The sequence below is a fragment of the Mus musculus genome, chromosome 15, assembly GCF_000001635.26.
Source record: "Mus musculus strain C57BL/6J chromosome 15, GRCm38.p6 C57BL/6J".
In the NCBI taxonomy this organism is placed as follows: Eukaryota; Metazoa; Chordata; class Mammalia; order Rodentia; family Muridae; genus Mus; species Mus musculus.
In genome coordinates, this window is record NC_000081.6 from 84,539,570 (window position 1) to 84,558,718 (window position 19,149).

Consider the following 19,149-nt stretch of genomic DNA (forward strand, 5'->3'; position numbering starts at 1 on the left):
TACATATGTATGTGTATAATTATATACACATTAATGTGTGTGTGTGTGAGTGTGTGCGGGAGTGTGTGCGGGCATGTGCTTGCTTCAGCGCATGTGTGGAGGTCAGAGGATAATTTTCAGGACTCTGGGAGCTGCTGGTGGAACACAGGTCATCAAGTTTGCCACAGCAAGCCCTTTACCAGCTGAGCCATATCACCGGCCTTTAACATTCTCTTGTGGTTTTCTTTAAAGAATTTTTTATGTGCATGTGTGTGCCTGTGTAAATTCATGTGCACCACATACGAGCATGAAGCCCACAGACCAAAAGAGGGAGTCAGATCCACAGGAAGTGGATTTACGAGTGGTTGCGAGCCACCCGATACGGAAGAGCAATATGGAAGAGCAAGAAGAGCAAGTGCTCTTCACCGCAGAGCCATCTCTCCAGCTCTGCCCCAACACCGATATTTCTAGGTTTACTTTTAGCCCCCAAACCAGCTTGAAGAGTGCCTTGTCCTGTTCCTCAGCCTCCACTTCTGAGGCTTGTTTATGCTGCCTCTGGACTTCTTCTTACTAACTTATTCCCTTTTCTGTTGATTATCTGTGGCGATGAATTGGATGTTATATTTGAGGGAGTCTTCAAGAAAGTACTTCAAGGCTCAGATGGCTTTATCTTCTTCCAGGGAGAACTTCTACACTTCTCCAGGTGTCCTGGGACACCAGCATTCAAGGCTGGTTTGATCTGCCCCCAAGGGATGTTAGCACTACCTTGAGCCGAGCTATGGAGCAGGAAAGCCACTTTAAAGCCCATGACTTAACTACTTAACTGTAGTCCACCCTAAATGTTGGGTACAGAAGCTTGCAGTCAGGTCTGTCATCAGCTCCTTCCAGAGCAGTTGCTCTCGGGGACTTCACTCTTGTCTCAGCTTTTACTCGCTACCTGTTTTCTCTTTGATGTTTCTAGATTTCCAAGTCCATCCAGCCATGCTCTCTCCCTTTCACTGGGATGTTGGTGTCACCAAATCACTCAGACGACATGGAGCCCAGGTCTGAGATCTGCTTTGATGGAGCTTTGCTGGGTGATGGTCATGGGTGGCTGCTCTCACGCCCTCCCCATGACACCCCAGGAGCCTTTTCTGAGTGAGCCACTCACTTCTTCCTCCCATGTCTTCTGAGTCATGCAGCTCTGGTAAGGTGAGACATCTTCTCTACCCGGACTCAGGGTTTGGAACAAAAGCTTGAAAGATGCTAGAAAAATTCTGCTTACTAACCTGGAACATTCCATGGTCTGGGCCCATAGTTCAGGTATCTGCCTGAAAAAGAGTTAAGTGTGATTGCGCCGTGTGCACATAAAGTTAAAGAGTAAACTATAGTTTCTAATTTTTACATTGATAATTAATTAATTAATGTGCATAGGTGTCTTGCATGGGCATACCATGGCGCACATGCAGAAGTCAGAGGCCGACTTTTCAATTCTCTTCCTACCTCATGGGCCCCAGGGACAGAACTCAGGTCATAGCCTTGTTGTCTGGTGTCTTTACCCACTGACCCATCTGGCTTGCCCTCCAGTAATCTTTTAAAACAATGATAAAGCAACCTTCTGGAAGCACCTTCCCTGACCTGACCCAGGCTCCGTTACTTTTCTTGTTTGCTTCTCCAGTGACCTCCCAGGTCCCTTGAACTCCGTGCTCCCTGTGAGCATTGCAGCAGCCACTGTGGCAGTCTCTTGTTTTACCCATGTAAGGCCAAGAGAGAAGACAGAGCCTCATGCTGTCCTCTGGGTGCAGTGCCCTGGAGTCCTATTGCCTCTCTGTACCTAGTAACAGATGGGGGTTGGGGGCGAGGGGGTGGAGGACTGGATGACACAGAGCCATTGGCCTGTGGCTTTTCCCCACTGCTGAGCTGTGACTGATTGGGATGGAGATTTAACAAGAAGTTAATGACTAAGAAAGAAAAAAGACGGGATGCTGGTTTAAACCAGTAGCTTATCCTTTACAAAATAAACAAGCATCGTGGTTATACTCTCATGAGTCTTGTCCACAAAGACAGAAAACAGACCAAACCAGGAGTCAGGATACAACAGATATGGTGGCTGCACAGCCTGAGAGAACACACACACACACACACATACACTCACACACACACACACACACACACACACACACACAGAGTTTAATGCTGACAGATTTTAAAATCTCCACGAAGTGGAAAACTTCTATTGAAGTCTCCCAGATGTCGGAGGTAGAGGCAGGCGATCTAGGATAAAAATGCCATCTGTCCCCTCCATTACCTGGGTCAGGAATTGCAGTCAGTCGGGTGGGATGGGGAGTGAGCCTCCAGTGAGGTGAGCCTCCAAGGTGAGACAGGGGTGTGCTCAGCTGATGAGGTGCCCCGAAGCCACCACAGAAAGGCCCTGGAGTCGTGAGATTGAGAATTGCAGTCATGGCACGTTGGGGGATGAAGGAACCCAGGCTGAGAACACAGAGGCAGACAGGCTGTCTGTTAAACGGAGCGCACATAAGGAGAAACAGGAAAGCGTCATCTCAGGAGAATACACAAGGCTCAGGGTTCGGACTGAGATGGGACCAGTTTAAGAACACTGTCCCTCTCAGAAAAGAGTGAGCGTGGGCCCAGACATCCAAATAACTGTCATCTTAGCAGGGTTTATGTGCTCGTGTGTGTGTGTGTGTGTGTCTGTGTGTGTGTGTGTGTGTGTGTGTGTCTGTGTGTCTGTGTGTGTGTGCACATGTGTGGTGTGTGAACAAGGCTGAGACATGCCAACAGTGGTCACATCCCAGCGATGATATTGCAGAGTGTTTGAGTCTGTCTTTTGTTGCCATAACAAAGTACTTGGGACTGGGTCATTTAAAAGGAAAAGAGTGGTTTTTGGACTCATGGTTCTGGATGCTGGACAGTGCCAGAGCTTTGTCCTGTTTGTGCTGTTTCAGCTCATAAAGAAGTAAAGGTGGAAGGGCAAACAGGAGAGAGAGAGAGAGAGAGAGAGAGAGAGAGAGAGAGAGAGAGAGAGAGAGAGAACTAACTGCTCTGCAACAGCCAGCCCTGGTGGTCATGAATCTGGTCCTGAAAGAACACCATTAATCCCTTCTAATCGCCTCCGAAGAATCTGCCATCTCCCCGCAGGGCTGCATGGGACGCCAGCACCAACATCCACCAGGAGCTTTGCTGGGAGCAAATCATTTTCAAACCAGCAGGAAGTTCAAGGGAGTAATAGCTACTTCCGTGTTTCACTCTGTATCGTTTTGGCATTGCTTGGATGCTTAATAGGTATTACGTGTGGATTATTTGGTACTTAAGTAGTTTTACTTCAAACTAAGAAGGAAAACTCATATGTTAAAACCATCACATCTTCTCTAGGTCAGTGGAAGACCCTGCAATAATTCCACAGGTTTCTCTTTTCACCCGCAAGCACGGGCCACACCTCTAAATAGAACAAGTCAAGAAATGGTAAGCTCACAAAAAGTACCAAGTGGGCATAAATAGCAAGGGACATATTTGAAAAGCCACAGTGACGAGGGACAACTTGCAAATATTTAAAAGTGACAGAAGTATGAATCAAGAATAGCAGGAGTTATTTTTCCTTCTTTTCTTGTTTTTAAAATGCCAGAGGAGGCTTAGGATATAGACAGTCAGTCAAGACTGTCACTCCTAACCTAGCAACGACGCCACACTCTGTCAGCTCCCAGCTCATCATTTTTTTGAGCCACAGAGACCCCACGGATTCAAAACTGTGTGTCCCAAGCCCCCTGAAAGAGAGGCAAGTGGTTCACTGGGACTGCACCACCTTCAGCTGACAGGTGTAGAGGGACTGTCATAAAGACTGGGTTAGCATGGCAACTGTTAGCCATCCTCAAAGTCTAGGTATGTTCCCTGGGACTGGGCATCATCACACACAAATTCTTTCCATAGTCCACTTGCTGCTCACCAGAAATAAGGAACATGCCAGCATTGTGTTACCATTTTCTCTGAGTTGCTGAATTCCATCCCACAGCAAAGCTCCTTAAGACTCAGGAAATCAACAACTTACAAGTCTCAGGAAGTCCCTGAAGCTGACCAGATACACTAGACTCCCCCACCCCCACCCCACCCCCCGTCATATAAGCAGTAAGGGCTGGTGAGAAGAGGAGAGTCCCTGGCCTGCTGAGCTGTCTGAGAGTTGTGCAGAGAGCTCCAGGGTTCCAGCTTTCATGATCTATCAGCTGGGCTGTGCTGGGCTTTGATGATATATCTCTCTTTAGGTGGTCCTTGCTCCTGTAAGTGACCTTTCACCCACAATCCCATCAGTAACCCCAATAAGTCAGTAGTTTACCAAGTTAGACTTTGGTGGTATTCTTGCTTTAGCCTGCTATAGGTTTACTATCTGAGGAGAGTAAAGGTTTTCCCTCAGGTAAGTGTCACTCCACAACCTGTGGAAGGAAGAAAGAACCTTTTTAACTTCACCCGGCTCTGGGTGTCTCTGGAGGCCAGCAAAGCCCTAGCCCACAAACATCAATGAACCAATCACATTTGAGAACCCACTGTAGAAGTCTGTGGGAAGGAGGGTGGTGCTCAGTCACCAAGTCAGACTCACTCCAACTGTTCAGGCTTCTCTCCCCTGTCACTCAAAACTCAGTTCAACTCACTGTGTTAACGGAATGAAAGAGAAAAATAGAATCATTCAGACAGTCTCAGAAAAACACAACTAAAAATAATTTTTAAAGACCTTCAACAAGGGGGGAAGTCTGACAGACTGGAATCCCTGAATCTGACACAGAGCAACCGCCATTGACACCAACCCTGTGGTAAGACACTGAGCATGTCCCACGCCAGGTAAGTGAACAGAGACAGGAGCGCATATGACTGCACTGCAGTTACCTGAGAGCCCAGAAAGAAGAGGAAATGAAGGACACAAGAGAACACTAGAAATCTCTCTCCTTTCCCCTCCCCTCCCCTCCCCTCTCCTCTCTCCTCTCCTCTCCTCTCCTCTCCCCTCCTCTCTCTTCTTCTCTCCTCTCTTCTCTCCTCTCTCCTCCTTCCTTCCTTCCTGCCCCCTCCCATTAGAGCAAGACCTTGAACTCCTGCCTCCTTCTCCTGGATGCTGGAATTACAGGTGCACCTGGCTGTACGCTTTCTAACCCTCTTTACTCAGACAATACAACTTCAGATGTAGAAAACCTGAAGGACCCAAGGATTGTGTAAGAACTAGTAAGTATACTCAGACAAGTCACAGAATAAAAGTGAATACCGTCAGCTCTGGTGGGCAGGCAAGATGGCTCAGTAGGTAAAGGTGCTTGCCACTAAGCCTGGCCGCCTGAGTTCAATCCCTGAGACCCATAGGGGCTCAGAAGGAGAGAGAACCTGGGGTATTCTTAGACACTAAATACATTCTTTAAATTGGCTTTCATTTTCTACAAGAGCAACAAATAAGAAGAAACTTTATTGCAGAAGAAACTTTTTTAAAAAAAAAAATCCATCTACCGTAACAGTCAAGAAACAAAATCCTCAGGAAACCATTTATAGAAGGTTTGGGGGATTATTAACTAAAAACTAGGAAATGTCGCTGGCAGAAATTAAAGCCCTAAACACAATGAGAGATGCCGTATTCATTTAGCCGAAGACTGGGTCTCACTTAAGCATTGGTTCTAAATGACTGTTCTGTTCAGTGTCTTCCCTGCCATGGTCCCTAAAGACTTTTTTGTGGAAATTGATGGAACCGGTCTAAAACTTAACTGGGGCTGCAAAGAGCCTAAAAATAGCAGCGCTGTGCTATGCGCTCTGAGAAAAAGAAGTGTTCTAGAGAGCGTTTCAAATGTGGCCTTTGTACCCAGGGAGCTAAGTCTTTAGTTTTACTTCATTTTAATAAATTAAATTCCAATCTCCACATGCCTCCAGTGACTGGCTGTATTGAAGAATGCAGACCCAGAATCCCAACAGAGTCAGAGCCTGGGTCTGCAGCCCGGGATGCAAAGCTTGCAGCATGGTCTCGATGATCCAGCCCACTTGGTGTGGGCATGAAGAGGGACACAGACTGCATGCAGTCATCTGAGTTTGATGATGTCACCCAGTCTGAAGACACAGGCAGATCCTCTTCTGCACAGGAACTAATCCAAGTCAACCCACCTCACGCCACACCAAAAGGCGAAGTCAGAGGTGAGGCATGAACCTACAAGTGAATATTAAAGCTGTACTGTACGCGGGCAGGACGATGGCTCAGGGGTTAAGACTTCTTCCTGCTCTTTCAGAGGACCCAAGTTCGAGTCCCATCACCCGAGCCAGGCAGCTCACAACCGTCTGTAACTCTTAGGAGATCCAATGACCTCTTCTGGCCTCTCTGTACACGTGTGCACATAATCACACAGAGACAAATAAATATAAGTATTTAGAAAATAACAAAACTATACTCTAGAAGGTATCAGAGTATCTCTTTGTCCTGGATATTGACAACACTTCTGGGTATGGGATGGACCCTGGATAAATTTCTGGATGCTGGTATTTTTCATGTTGACCGGGTCCTGGGATACTGCTACATTTCCAAGTGAAGGATTTCTCCTTGTGTGAGTTAGTAATCCCAGAACTATAAAGAACTCCTAGCAGGTGTTGAGCTCTGGCCAGTAAGATACATGTGATAGGGCAGCGGTTCTCAACCTTCCTAATGCTGTGACCCTTTAATACAGTTCCTCATGTTGTGGTAAACCACAACCATAAAACTCTTGCATTGCTATTTCAGAACTGTAACTTGGCTACTGTTATGAGTCATAATGTAAATATCTGATATGTAAGCCTGTAAGGGTCCATGATTGGCCTAAGAATGATACCCCAGACTCAAATAGTATGTAAACACAGAGTGTTTTATTCTCCGGAAGTCCAGCATACTGAGGTCTCCCATTACCAAGAGAGACACCCATGTGAGCTTGCAGGCCTGATTTAAAGCACATTAGGGAATTCTGGGGTAGGTGACCTCTATGTTAATCTGTTGGGCCCATCTCTTCCACTACTGGGATATGGGGTCTGGAAACCTGCTGGGGAGGTCTGGAAACTGTTGCTGAGGAAGTAGGTGAAGAGGTCTAGAAACTGCTGCTGACCCATTGTCCTTGCCTCAGGCCAGGTGGCTGGGACATTCCATTACTTGGACATGAAGGCTGGCGCCTGGGTTTGTTTGTTTGTTTGTTTGTTTGTTTGTTTTTCCTATTTGATTGACCTGCCTGGGCTTACCTGGACTTGCCCAGTTTTTAAGTCTAGTCTACTTAACTGCCAATTTGAAGTCTATCATGGAATCAGTTGAGCCTTCTCAACTTCTGTGGGGATTGTGACCCATAGGTTGAGAACCACTGTTGTGGGGTCTTGGAGCCAAGGGGACTGACATCTTCATTTTTCTTTAGCACAGATGAAGCCATGTGGCAGCAAGGAGGATGGAGTGGAGGTACACTAACAAACCACGGCGCACACAAAATGGCACAGCCACAGACACTCATAACCAGTCACCGCACGCGAGTTCTAATTCCGATATCTCCATCACCCCATCCAAGGCTTGGGGAACATTCCAGAAGAGAGAGAGGGAAGAACAGGAAAGCCAGAACGGACTGTTCTGAAACACTGTTTCCAGGCACGAAGTGACCACTGTGCTCCTGAATTCACAGCAGCTGGGATGACCTGCTAGAGAGCCACATCTTGAGCCGGTGACATCCCATCACATTAGGGAAAGGCTCACCAAGACCCCGCAACAGCTAATGGAAGTTAATGGTTGAATGGTGAGGATGTTTTCTCCGGCGGTTTAGCTACTGGTAAGATGCTCTTGAGCCTGTGATGACCCTTTACCCATGTTCCTGTAAGCAACCCTAATGAAATGCACTGGGTGGCAAAAAGAAAGGAATGAATAAAAGAAGATAGAACAGGGTCGAGTTGGGGAGAGAAGGGATCAGCCGGTGGGGGGTGGGACTATACTCAAAGCCCTTTATACACGTGTTGGAGACAAAATGAAACCCGTTGCTATGTACGACTCATACTTGCCAATGTGAAGGGCTGGGACTGGTGCAGCCCCTGGGATAGCGAGGTTACATCATAGGGAGCTGAGGGTCCCTCGGGCTGTAACCCAGTGATGCTAGTCCCAGCAGCGCATCTGGGAGATGCGCGTGCATGTGTGTGTGTGTGTGTGTGTGTGTGTGTGTGTGTGTGTGTACCCCCTTGGACCACAGCTGATGTAGTCATAGCAACTTCACTCTGGGTTGATCAAATGGCACTGCCCACCCAGAGCAGATCTGAGGTTGGGAGAGGAATACTTAGGGGAATGTGGAGGAGAGCTTACGGCGAGGAAACAGGAAGGATGCAATCCTGTTTCATTGTGCATGGCAAGAAATTCTCACGAACAAACACAAATTGTTTTAAAAGAGATTAGACATCTGTAATATAGTATTTTTTTAAAAAGATGATTGTCAATTTTAAAATAATTATGGTGGCTGATAGACCACCATAGCATAGGATGGAGCATTCAAAGCAGCAACCTGAACACTCCCGGACACTGCCGTCCACTGCTGTCCACACTTTTAGATCCCACGCATAGGAAGTAGGAGAAGGGTTAATGCTGACCTCAGCTCCAACCTCCAATGCAACAATCGAGGGGCCACTGACCAAGCAGGGTGGGGAGAGGTTGGCTGGCTAGAAGCACCTGGAGCTTTCTGTATATTGTAGTTGTGGTCACACTATGCGGGAGCATGTCTCTGTCACCACACACACTGTGCAGGTCAGTTCTGAGAACTTCACTGTGTGTAAAGGCCAATTTAAATTTTTTCAATGAAAAAAAAACCCACATATATCACCAACCAGAGAGAAATAGCAACAGGAACCATATAGCTCCGTGTAACAACAGGTTGTCAGTTCATTATCTTTTTAAAGTGATGTTTTAAGCAACAGTAAAATATGTCTGCTACAGAATCCGTTCTATAAGAGTCTAAAAACAATGCATTCAGTAGCTGGAGAGATAGCTCAGTGGTTAAGAACGCTGAACGCTCTTCCAGTGGATCCAAGATCAATTCCCAGAACCTCATGGCGGCTCATAACCATCTGGAACTCCAGGTTGAGGGGATCCAACACCCATAAGTCCAGCTCTGGGGTATCCAAAGCCCTCTCCTGGCCTCTGAGGACACTGCACACATGTGGTACACACACATACCCAAGCACACACTCAATGTACACATACTAAAAACTAAATAAAAATCATCATAAAGGTGCACCCAGAACATTCTAAGCTGGAAAACATGATTCACTTGTGCCTAAGTCACTATAATTTAAGGCTAGACTATTTTAATAGCTTTGCCTAACTGGAATACACCCCCCAAGTTCAAGACTACAGCCCCAGCAGCTGCACAGGCCTCTGTGTTGGTGCCAGTCCTTCAGGCCGTGTCTGAACCCTGCTGCTTGCACTCTGCAGCTGGGACCTTCCCTAGTCCTGGGGATCCTTGGTCGATATCGGTCCATGAGGGCAGATGGAGCAGAGATGATGATCCAGAGGTGCCTCGGAAGCCCTGTGAGTACTACGTACAGTAATGACAACACCTATACAAGCCGCAGGGAGTCAGATCAACTTTACTTGGGGTGATTCAAGCCTTATATAGTCTGGGGGACAGGGAGGGGTAAGAGTATCCGGGATGGGCAAAGGTCGTTGTCTGAAGGCTTAAGGTACCAAGATACCTCACTAGCATGAGGGCGTATTTCAGAACTCTCAGGTGCTAGCAGAAGGGTTCTTATAGGGAGAAAGGAAGTTAAACCTGTAATCTTAACCAAGGCTATGTGACATTCTGCAGGTAGAGGAGTGTGGGGGGTTTTGAACTCCCCAGACAAGGTCAGGTAAGGGGAAGCCCTGCCAGTGAAGGAAGTCGTCCACACTGCACAGACCTCAGAAGGCTAGCCAGTCAATGGTAGACTTCAACCTTAGTTAGCAGGGCAACTCTCACACTCCAGTGAACAGGCCTGCTCCAGAAAAGCATTATCTGTGAAATCCAGGCCTGGTCCAGACTGCTCACCTTCAGCTCTCAGAAAGACACCAGCATTCAGCAGGGGCTTGGCACTCATGTGTCGATGGGCCAGTTCTCACTCAGAGCCTGGAGCTCCTTCCAAACGGTCTGATAGGCTGGCACAGTAAGTTTGGCATCACTCTGCCACGATGCTTTCCTGCCCGTAAGCCCCTTCCTCCCTGAACCCACACACACTGTTCCTCTAACGCTCTGGTCAATAACCCACAGTTCCTGAGTTACCAAGTAGATTATTCGTAGCTGGTTTACCAGGAAAGCTCGATTCAATGGGACTATATAAAAGGAAACCCAGTCCAAAGGCGGTCTGTGGCTTCTGTCCCCTTCTGATGCTAAGGTTCTGTGTTACTCCTATCTTTAGAGCAGTCTCTTAGTGTTTATTTAATACCTACTTATGATCAACGTAAATGCAATACAGAATGTGGCTGTGTCTCTGTGTCTCTGGGGCCTGGCAGGGCTATTATGTCCCTCTCCCAATGCTACCCTGTGCTTTTCTTTACAGGGCCACATTCACTCAGGAGTGGAGATCAGCTCAGAGTAAGGAGGCTATCAGTAAGGATTTGTGTTGGGAAGAGACAGTGGCTTCTCCTGCTGTTTCCATAGCTCAGGACATCCAAAGGCACCTTGAGCCTCCCAGGACGCTGTCCCACCCCAGTGCTTTGACACCTGCTTCTTCATGTGCCCTGCTTTGCAATTTCCTGCAGTATGCTGGTCCCTGGTTTCAAGTATCTTCCTCGGGGTACCAGACATTCTGAAAAAATGGACAGTAGAGGGTTGACTAGAAAGCAAGAAGGGACCACAACATCCTGTGCCCTTCTCAGAGATGCCTTAGACCTGTGTGTTATGCACTAGCAGGGACAGGCAGCCTGGAGAGGCATCTGCACCAGCGGGAGGATGCCAAGCACAGGAGGGGACACAGGCTGCTGCCGATGCAATAAGAGCAGAAAAAACGACTGCAAAATGTTACCATTGTCTTAGTTAGGGTCATTATAGCTGTGATGAAACACCATGAGCAAAGCAACTTCAAGAGGAAAGGGTTTGCTTGGCTCACACGTCCATATCACTGTTCATCATAAAAGGAAGTCAGGACAGGAACTCAGGCAGGACAGGAACCTGGGGGCAGGAGCTGATGCAGAGGCCATGGAGGGGTGCTGCTTACTGGCTTGCTCAATCTGCTTTCTTATAGAGCCCAGGACCACCAGCCCAGGGATGGTACCACCCACAATGGGCTGGGCCCTTCCCCATCCATCACTAATTAAGACAGTACCCTACAGGTCTGCCTACAGCTGGCTCTTAGGGAGGCATTTTCTTGCAGTTTCAGCCTCTCAGATGACTTTAGTTTGTGTCAAGTCGTTGTAAAAATATCCAGCACAGCCACCATAGGAAAAACTGCTATCTCTAGAGATGAGTCTAGCAGAAACCCTAAGAGTCAGGTTTAGGAATTGAAGAAGCGCTGAGATCCTAGGACGGTGCCGACTAGCTCAGGTTTATTTAATGAGGCTCTCCATATTAATCTCTTTACTGTTGTTGTGATAAAATGCCCCAACTAAAAGCAACTTATGGAAGAGTTTGCTTTGGCTTAGAGTTCCAAAGGGAGAGGCCACTGTGGAGAAGGAGAGGGCAGGCGGCTGGAGCAGGGAGCTGACAGATCACATCGCTGCCCACAAGCAGGAAGCAAGAGAGAGCAGACCGGAAGGGGTGGTGCTATGAGGCCTCAAAGCCTGACCCCACTGACTTCCTCCATCAAGTCCATATCGCATGAAAGTCTCATAACCTCCCAAATAGCTAAACACATCAGAGTCCAAGAGTTCAGAAACTTGAACCTACAATGACTTTGCTCTCTCAAACCACCAGTGTACCATAGCCTATGATTTAAAACATTTAAACATTTATTTCTCAACACTAAGACTACAGGGCATGAGGTGTTTTTTTAATAATTTATTTTATGTGCATTGGTGTGAGGGTGTCAGATCCCTTGGAACTAGAGCTACAGACAGTGTGAGCTGCCATGTGGGTGCTGGGAATTGAACCTGGGTCCTTTGAAAGGACAGGCTTATTCACTTATTATTCACTCGGTGAACTCTTATTCACCGAGCCACCTCTCCAGCTCCCTAGGGTGCAGATTTTAGCATTTGAGTTTGGGGGCACACTTTCTGTCTACTGGAGATGGCAGTATTTAGTAACACATTGATCGCGACTGATGAACCTATTCAGGAAAAGAGGCTCCTGCTGTCCAGGGAATGCTGGTACCACAAACTAGAGATGCGATGGTCCGTGGATGGTCTGAGAAACTGTGCTCCCCATATGAACAAAGGGACTGCCACCCTGATCTCTGAGCCTGAGAACAAGGTCCTGTTGACAAGGAGAAATTGTTCCCAGAAAAACTAGCTCCTAGGGTTGTTACGGCATGGCCTGTGATAAAGGAAATGGAAAACAAGTTACATTTGCAAAGGAAAGTGAATGTTTGATCCAAGTAGCCAGTCCAGGGAAGGCCATGTTATGTATCTTAAGTAATTTTCAAAGACAATGTCCTGTCTTCCCTGAGGCCGGTTCTCCTCACCTATGAAGTAGATCAAGAGGAGTGTGGACAGATGGTCCCACCTTGTAAAGTAGGACAGAACATGGGGTATTGCAGGCTTCCCCAGAGTGCTAGCAGACAGCTGCTCTTGCATGGGCTATGTGACCGGAGAGCCGCCATATCTTCCTCTGCTGTATGATCACAGCTGCCCTGAGCAGGCCAGGTGCTGGGGGACACTGTTGGCAGAGCCTCTGCCTTTGAGATACCCATTTTTTGGAAAAGACCCAAGTTCAGTGACAACATAAAATATTTGACACGTGAAAGGCTGGGAGAGGGGCTGCCAGGAAAAGCCTAATCAGGTCAGGGGGAGTTCCAACAGTAACCCTGAATCTCTGTCAGTGCCTTTGGAACGAGAACAATATGGCCTGAGAGGCAGGAGAGGACCTAGGCTGGTCTAACGACTGGTCAGTGTCAGACCTGGACAGTGGGCAGGTGTGGGCTGAAGACAGGTGGGTTGAAACAATTTCTGCTGCCTTAGGAGCAACATGAACAGACAATAGGGAAGTCAAAACCATCAGAGGGTCCACTGTGATGGCCAAATGGAGGAGCCCAAAGGAGACCCCACCAGACACATGGTCATGGGGGTGCTGGCCTAGGTTCCCTTCATCTCATCAGAGGGTGACCAGTGTCACAAAGACTAGGGATAGGAGCAATCTGAGCCTCCTGCTATCTCATGGAAACCCACCACAATGGAGCCGGGCTGTTATTTTGTTTAGAAAAGTTAAGCTTTCATTAAAATATAGTACTTGGGCTTACAGGTCCTTGGTTTCCTTTCATGGCTTAAATGACATTTGAAAACTGTGACATCGTATGGGCTGAAGAGCCTACATGTGCCATGGGATCCTGGAGCCACAAAGATGATCTGAGCAATATGGCTGCTGTGGATGGGCTATGTGACATGGGCACCCATCACACCGTCTGCTCTAGGACTGCACCCACTCTGTACAGGACATGCTCTGGGCTAGGCATAGCTGGCAGAACCATCCGTCCCAGACAGTATAAGTACGACTTGAGGTCTAAACACTGTAACAGGGACCCTTCTACCACACCTGGGCCCCAAGGCCTAGTAGTATGTATGTTTGTGTAAATAACTTCACAACATCCCCCAAGATGCTGCTGTGTCCCAGCCATCCGCACCCCCGCCCCCGTCCTGGCCGGCAGCCTGGCAGAGCCATGTTCTGCTTGCCTGCGTGCCCCAGCTTCAGTCACACCCAAAGCAAAAACCCAGAGACACTTATAGCAGATACGACACACACCAGGTTAGTATCTTTAATTACATATGGAGCTCTTACAAACTGGTCAGGCCCGTCAGTGGGGCAAAGGACAGCGGCAGTCTGCAAAAGAGGAAATGCAGTCACTTGGTGTGAAACGACTCACGGTGAGCTAGGATCGAAAGATGCAACTAAAACATGGTGCGGCTGACCTCGCCAAGTCAGGGAGTCCTCGGGCCTGGGAGAAGACCCTCAACCAGGACACTTCCCCTCGATGGGGGCCGTGCAATGGACACTGAAACTTCTGGAAACCGTTTTGTCTGTAGGTAGTAAAAGTCTCAGAGGGCCCCATGTTCACTAATCCAATAATCCTACCTTAGAGAACGAATCCCGAGGAAGCAACTTTGGCTCCTTTCTTGGAGGAAAACCTGACACATTGTCAGTATCTGACAGTACCAGCACTGTTCCTTTGCCTGAGGGGAGGGTTCACAGTCACTCAGGGTAAGGTGGGTGGCACATGGAAACAGTGTTGTCATATGTACACAGTAGGGGTCCACAGGCAGCACCATGGCTGTATAAGAGGCAAAGAAATTCCAGGCCAGGGACAGGAAGGAAACATCAAAACATTGAATTTTACCATTTTCCTTTCCCCTCCCTGGTCCCCCAGAATTCCTGGTCTGCTGCTGTAGAGAATGGGAAGCCCTGGTCCACATGTTGATGGCACTGGGTGGGGACGCCTCTCTTTAGCTCCACTGGCTGCCACCGAGTCCAACATGAGGTCCTAGAGAGATGCCAAAGGCGAGGACCTCCCAGACACTGCAAGCTTGCCTGCCTGTCCAAGCTCCAGATCTCACTCCCTAACCCGAGCCTCATTTCACGGTGTCCTAGCAAAGCTCCTGACGGACATCTCCCAGGCAAAGGGCCACAGGATGGCCTTAGCACTCAGGCTACGCAGCCGAGCATTTGCCACCCAACACCCTGTCCCCAGTGTGTTCCAGCTAAGCCCCAGGCTTGCTCCCTAAGTCACGCTATGCCTATGCCAACTTCTCCACTGCCATTCACTCCCCTGCAAGCTGAAGCCCAGGGCATGCACATCCAGAAGTGGCTCTGTCCTCTGCAGCAACAGGCATCTATCTCAGGCCCGCCCAGATGCCCTAACACAGAGCATGCGCACCCTGTCATACAGAGCATGCGCACCCTGTCATGGATTTAGCCAGGGATAAGGAGATGGATCTTTGCTGTTTCCTCAAAGTCACTGAATGCTTTGGGACATGGAGATAATTCCAAGATCACAGTAAACATTGGGCTGGGAAGTCACCCAAATGCCAGGTCCCCCTGTCCATTAGACGCTGAGTACAGTGAAGCCCCACCTACCGGATGGGTGTCACAGAGTCTGGAGAGCGGGCACAGTACCGCCGCGACTGTCAATGTGGAGTGACACAACTCCTTCATAGACCAACTCCCCCATTCCCCTCTCCCTGTTCTCTTCTGAGCTCAAGCAACTAGAACCTTAAGATATGTACAAAGCCTCCCCCTCTTGCTCAGCTTTAGGTCCAGTTATCACAGTCTCCCTCTGGAGCTACATGGGCCTTGCACCTCATCGTCTTGGCTGGGGACAAACCACGGCCCCGACGAGAGCCACCATGGGCCCCTCAGCAACCAATCCCAAGTGTCTCTTCCAGGTCCGACGCAGAGGGCAAGCCTCAACCCTCTCTTGTGTGCTCCAGGCTCCAAGCCACAGAGAGCTATTGAGATGTCGGTCCTAAATACATGCATCAAGAAACAAAACCATTGCCAAGCCACCACCACCAGAGCAGAGGTAGGGACGGAGCCACTGAGGCAGAGTGGCCCAGGTGGGTCAGACCAGATGCAGCAGAAGGTAATGAAGCCACACCTGGAGACAGGCAGCCTGAATGGCTCTGAAGCAAAACCTAATGCAAATACAGCCAGCACCCATTGGTCCGAGGAGCCAGGGCAGGTGACCTGCCTCCCCGGTGGATGGGCCTCGACAACAACGTGGAAAGCCACAAAGAAACCTTCCAGTTGTCACCTGCCTCCACATACACCTCCTCCCTATCCCCCATTTTTTCTGGTGCAGCTGTAGCTTCACCTGGGGACCCCTCCACCGAAAGGTCATGCATGAGACTCAGCTGCTGGGGATAGGTGAGTACTCTCAGTGGAACCCCAGGAGTCTTCCACCTGCTTATAGCACCATAGTGCCAGCAGGGTGCCCTGGCTGTTCAGTGAGGCTGCTAGGCTAACAGAGTTAACAAGAAGCAGGTGGCTATGGGCCGGGAGCCCAGCGAGCAGCGAAGACTCCTGTCCTGGTCTTGCAAAGGTGGCTGTGCTGGTTAGTCAGTCACTTTTCCCAATGACGGAGAAAGTCTCTGGAAGAGGCCGGGTTCTAGGCCCCAGCCTCTGGGCTCCTGAGAGGAGAGAGATGTCTTTCCGTGGGTTCAGAGGCGGTTTTGTTGTTGTTGTTGGTTTTCTTGTGGTCAAGCCAAGACCATGCAGAGGAGGGCAGGAAAACCCAGGAGAGGTAACCCATCTCCCCAAAGGGGCCAGGTAGGTATGTAAACACAGTTCATTTGGCATTGAAATGACAGATGATGTCATGGTCCAGAGGCTTGGCTGAGTCTGATTGAGAGGTCATCCTCCTGTGAGGCTCTGCTCCTTGGGACTGGAACATGTGTCCACATGAGACCCGAAGCAGTTGGCCACTCCTCGCCAGTTCTTCAGCCTGGGGCAGCAAGAGCTGTAGGGAGTGTTCCAGGAGCTGAGTATCCGTGAGCTGAGCTCGCAGAGGTGGTCAGCCTAAATGGTTCCTGGGCAGGCACATGCCCAAGGGGCTGTGTTGTGATTGCTGGAGAAGCTGGGATTGCAAGCAACAGAAAGGGGGAGCATGCACTGAGTCGCGGGTAACGCTAACAAAACAAATACACGCCGCACAGCGGGGTGGGTGACCAATGCCGATGACAGGATGGTCTCCCGTAGACCAGAGAGGCGTGAAGGGTGCCTCAAACAGGGCAAAGCTACTGAATTGACAACTCTCAACAACGGAGTCTAGCTACCTGGGTGGACACAGACTACCAGGGTGGTGGCAAGTCCTTAAAGGTTCCGGCCACGAGAGGGCAAGGCTGGTGCGGGATTGGTCCCGTTGGAGGCTGGATGCACCGGGCAGGATCCTGTGCCAGCTGCGGCCAGTTGGCGACACAACATCTGGCGCTCCCGCTCTCGCTCCCGCACAGCCCTATTGGACGCGGATGTCTTCCGGATTTGTGCTCGCCTTGAGTGCCTCAGCGGGGACTTGTAGGTTCTGCGGAGCTCAGCCAGAAACCCCTGGTAATTGTTTCGCAAAGGGCTGTCTGGTTGCATGTGGGGGATGGCCCACTTCTCCGCCTCCCCAGTCAGACGGGATACCAGGAAGGCCACTCTCTCGGCTTCACCGGGGAAGCGGGAGGCTTGAAAAATCATGAACCTGTCCATCTGCATCAGGAACCCTGCCAACTGTCCAGGGTCTCCTGAGAAGGGTTCAGGCAGTGAGGTGGGTGGCGTGGTCATGGGTCGGGTCCCATTGGAGGTGATGGCAGAGATAGGTGGAGTAATCTGTAGAGCGCCAGGGATGCGCGCTCGGGTGCGCAGCAGAGTTAGTTCGGCCATCACACTCTCCAGCATGTTGGTGAGGTTGGCCTTCTCCGCCCTCAGTGTGGAGGCCTCGCGCCTCAGCGCGGAGTTGGTGAGGCGCAGAGAGGTCAGGGTGTCAACTACGTCATCCATCTGAGCGCTGGCACCAGGGGCAGAGGCTGGGCTTTCAGTTTTGGAGGTCCGAGGTTGGACCATGCTGGCGGCCAAAGTTAAGCCACAGGTACCTGGAGAACCAGAGCGCAAGGCCTTGGATGCTGAAGCAAGCCTGAGGACGCTGGTCCTGTCCTGGATGCAGTTCCTTTCTGCAAGCTTCGCAGGATCAAAGTGTGGGTCGCTGGCTGGACCTGCCCAGGCCCTGAAGGATGCTCGAGCTGGATAGCCCTTGTAGAATGCATAGGCTGGATCTGCCCAGGCCTTACGAGATGCGCGGACCTGCCAGACTTTGCAGGATGCACCTGCCGGAGCTCGGGCTGCGGATGCAGGCACTGACCACCGGTGCCATGCGACCACCCGCGCGTGAACAAAGGCGTCGGCACCTGGGCTGGCCCAGGCTGGGCGGCGTATGTACCTGTCGCTCCGCTGCTCCCTCCGCTGCCAAGATGGCCCGAGGGTCGAGGCCGCGCCCGGCCTGTACGTCACGGAGGCCGCCGGAACTGCTTTCCGGGCAGCGGCGGCGGGGGTGGCAATTCCTGCGGGGCTGGCTTGACCTGGTCCCGGCGCTGCGCTGCGCGGTCACCGCGCGGTCTTTGTGCAGGCGCGGCCAGCTAGACGGCCGCTGGGAACCTGGCAACTGGGCCAGGGCCTGCTGGTTGCCATAGAGACCGCTCGCTCTCGGAGCAGCGGCCGGGACCTTGCCTTCCGGAAGTGACGCACCTGCGCCTTTCTCAACAGCCTATTAGCGAGGAGCTTGGCTTCTGCCAGCTGAAATCTTGGAAAGATTAGCTTGGAAATTAGATAGTCTTGGAAAGATTATCTTCTTTACGATTCCTACCCAGGCCGCTCGCGGAGCCTCTCAGAGACAGTATCTTTTTTTTTTTTTTAAGTGAGATTGATTTTTCTTCCTGTGATTTGAACACCATTCGCATGAACTGTATGATCATGGTAGCAGATCTTGACAAGAAAACTATTTTTTTTTTTTTTTGAGGCAGTCTCCTGTAAACCAGACTGGTCTGGAAAACTCAGAAAGTAGCCAGAAATGACCTTGAACCTCTCCTGCCTCTACATTCCCCGTGGTGGATTGTGGGAATTCAATACTGGCTCTGAACCCACAATGTAGCCAAGGATGACTACGACCCTCTCATCCTTCGGTTGCCACCCCGGGTGTGCTGGGGTTACTTGCTCTGAGTGCCATAGCCCTCCGTGCACAATGTTGAAGGTTAAACCCAGGGCCTCATGCTTGCAAGCATGCCACCACTGAGCTGAATCCCCATCCTTGGAAACGTCTTTCAAAAACAAAGCAGAAACATTACAGTTCCCCTCAGTGTTCTACACGCGCGCGCGCGCGCGCGCGCGCACACACACACACACACACACACACCATCTTGTTCAATAGTCCACCATTTTCCCATTAGTATCCTAATAGGAAACATTGACTTTTGTGCCTTGTAGATGGTCATGTCTCCCTAGTCACATTGAATTTTGAGATTTTCCTAGGGGAGGTAATACAGAAGCATGTCTTTCTATTATTGCCTAGGGCTTCACCGAAAGCCTGTGCTACCTT

The 19,149-nt window shown here is 49.9% G+C and overlaps 1 protein-coding gene and 1 long non-coding RNA gene across 5 annotated transcripts; one reads left to right on the top strand and one right to left on the bottom strand.

Annotated features, from left to right (window-relative positions):
* The first annotated feature begins 213 nt into the window (after positions 1–213).
* Positions 214–10,979, top strand: Gm34027. 4 transcript variants are annotated; one of them, XR_384295.4, is made up of 5 exons: positions 214–845; positions 941–1,170; positions 7,353–7,754; positions 9,398–9,493; positions 10,498–10,979. It is a non-coding gene; the product is annotated as a predicted gene, 34027 (long non-coding RNA). The 4 variants fall into 4 exon arrangements; XR_875519.2 differs by lacking the exons at positions 214–845; positions 941–1,170 and adding exons at positions 5,041–5,178; positions 5,866–6,123; XR_875521.2 differs by lacking the exons at positions 214–845; positions 941–1,170 and adding exons at positions 5,041–5,178; positions 5,866–6,123 and having other exon boundaries at positions 7,358–7,754.
* A 2,849-nt stretch (positions 10,980–13,828) lies between these two features.
* Rtl6 (retrotransposon Gag like 6) lies at positions 13,829–18,254 on the bottom strand. Its single transcript, NM_177630.4, has one exon. The coding sequence runs from the start codon at positions 17,622–17,624 to the stop codon at positions 16,893–16,895; it is 732 nt and encodes a 243-aa protein (NP_808298.2). The 5' UTR covers positions 17,625–18,254; the 3' UTR covers positions 13,829–16,892.
* Between the last annotated feature and the right edge of the window lie 895 nt (positions 18,255–19,149).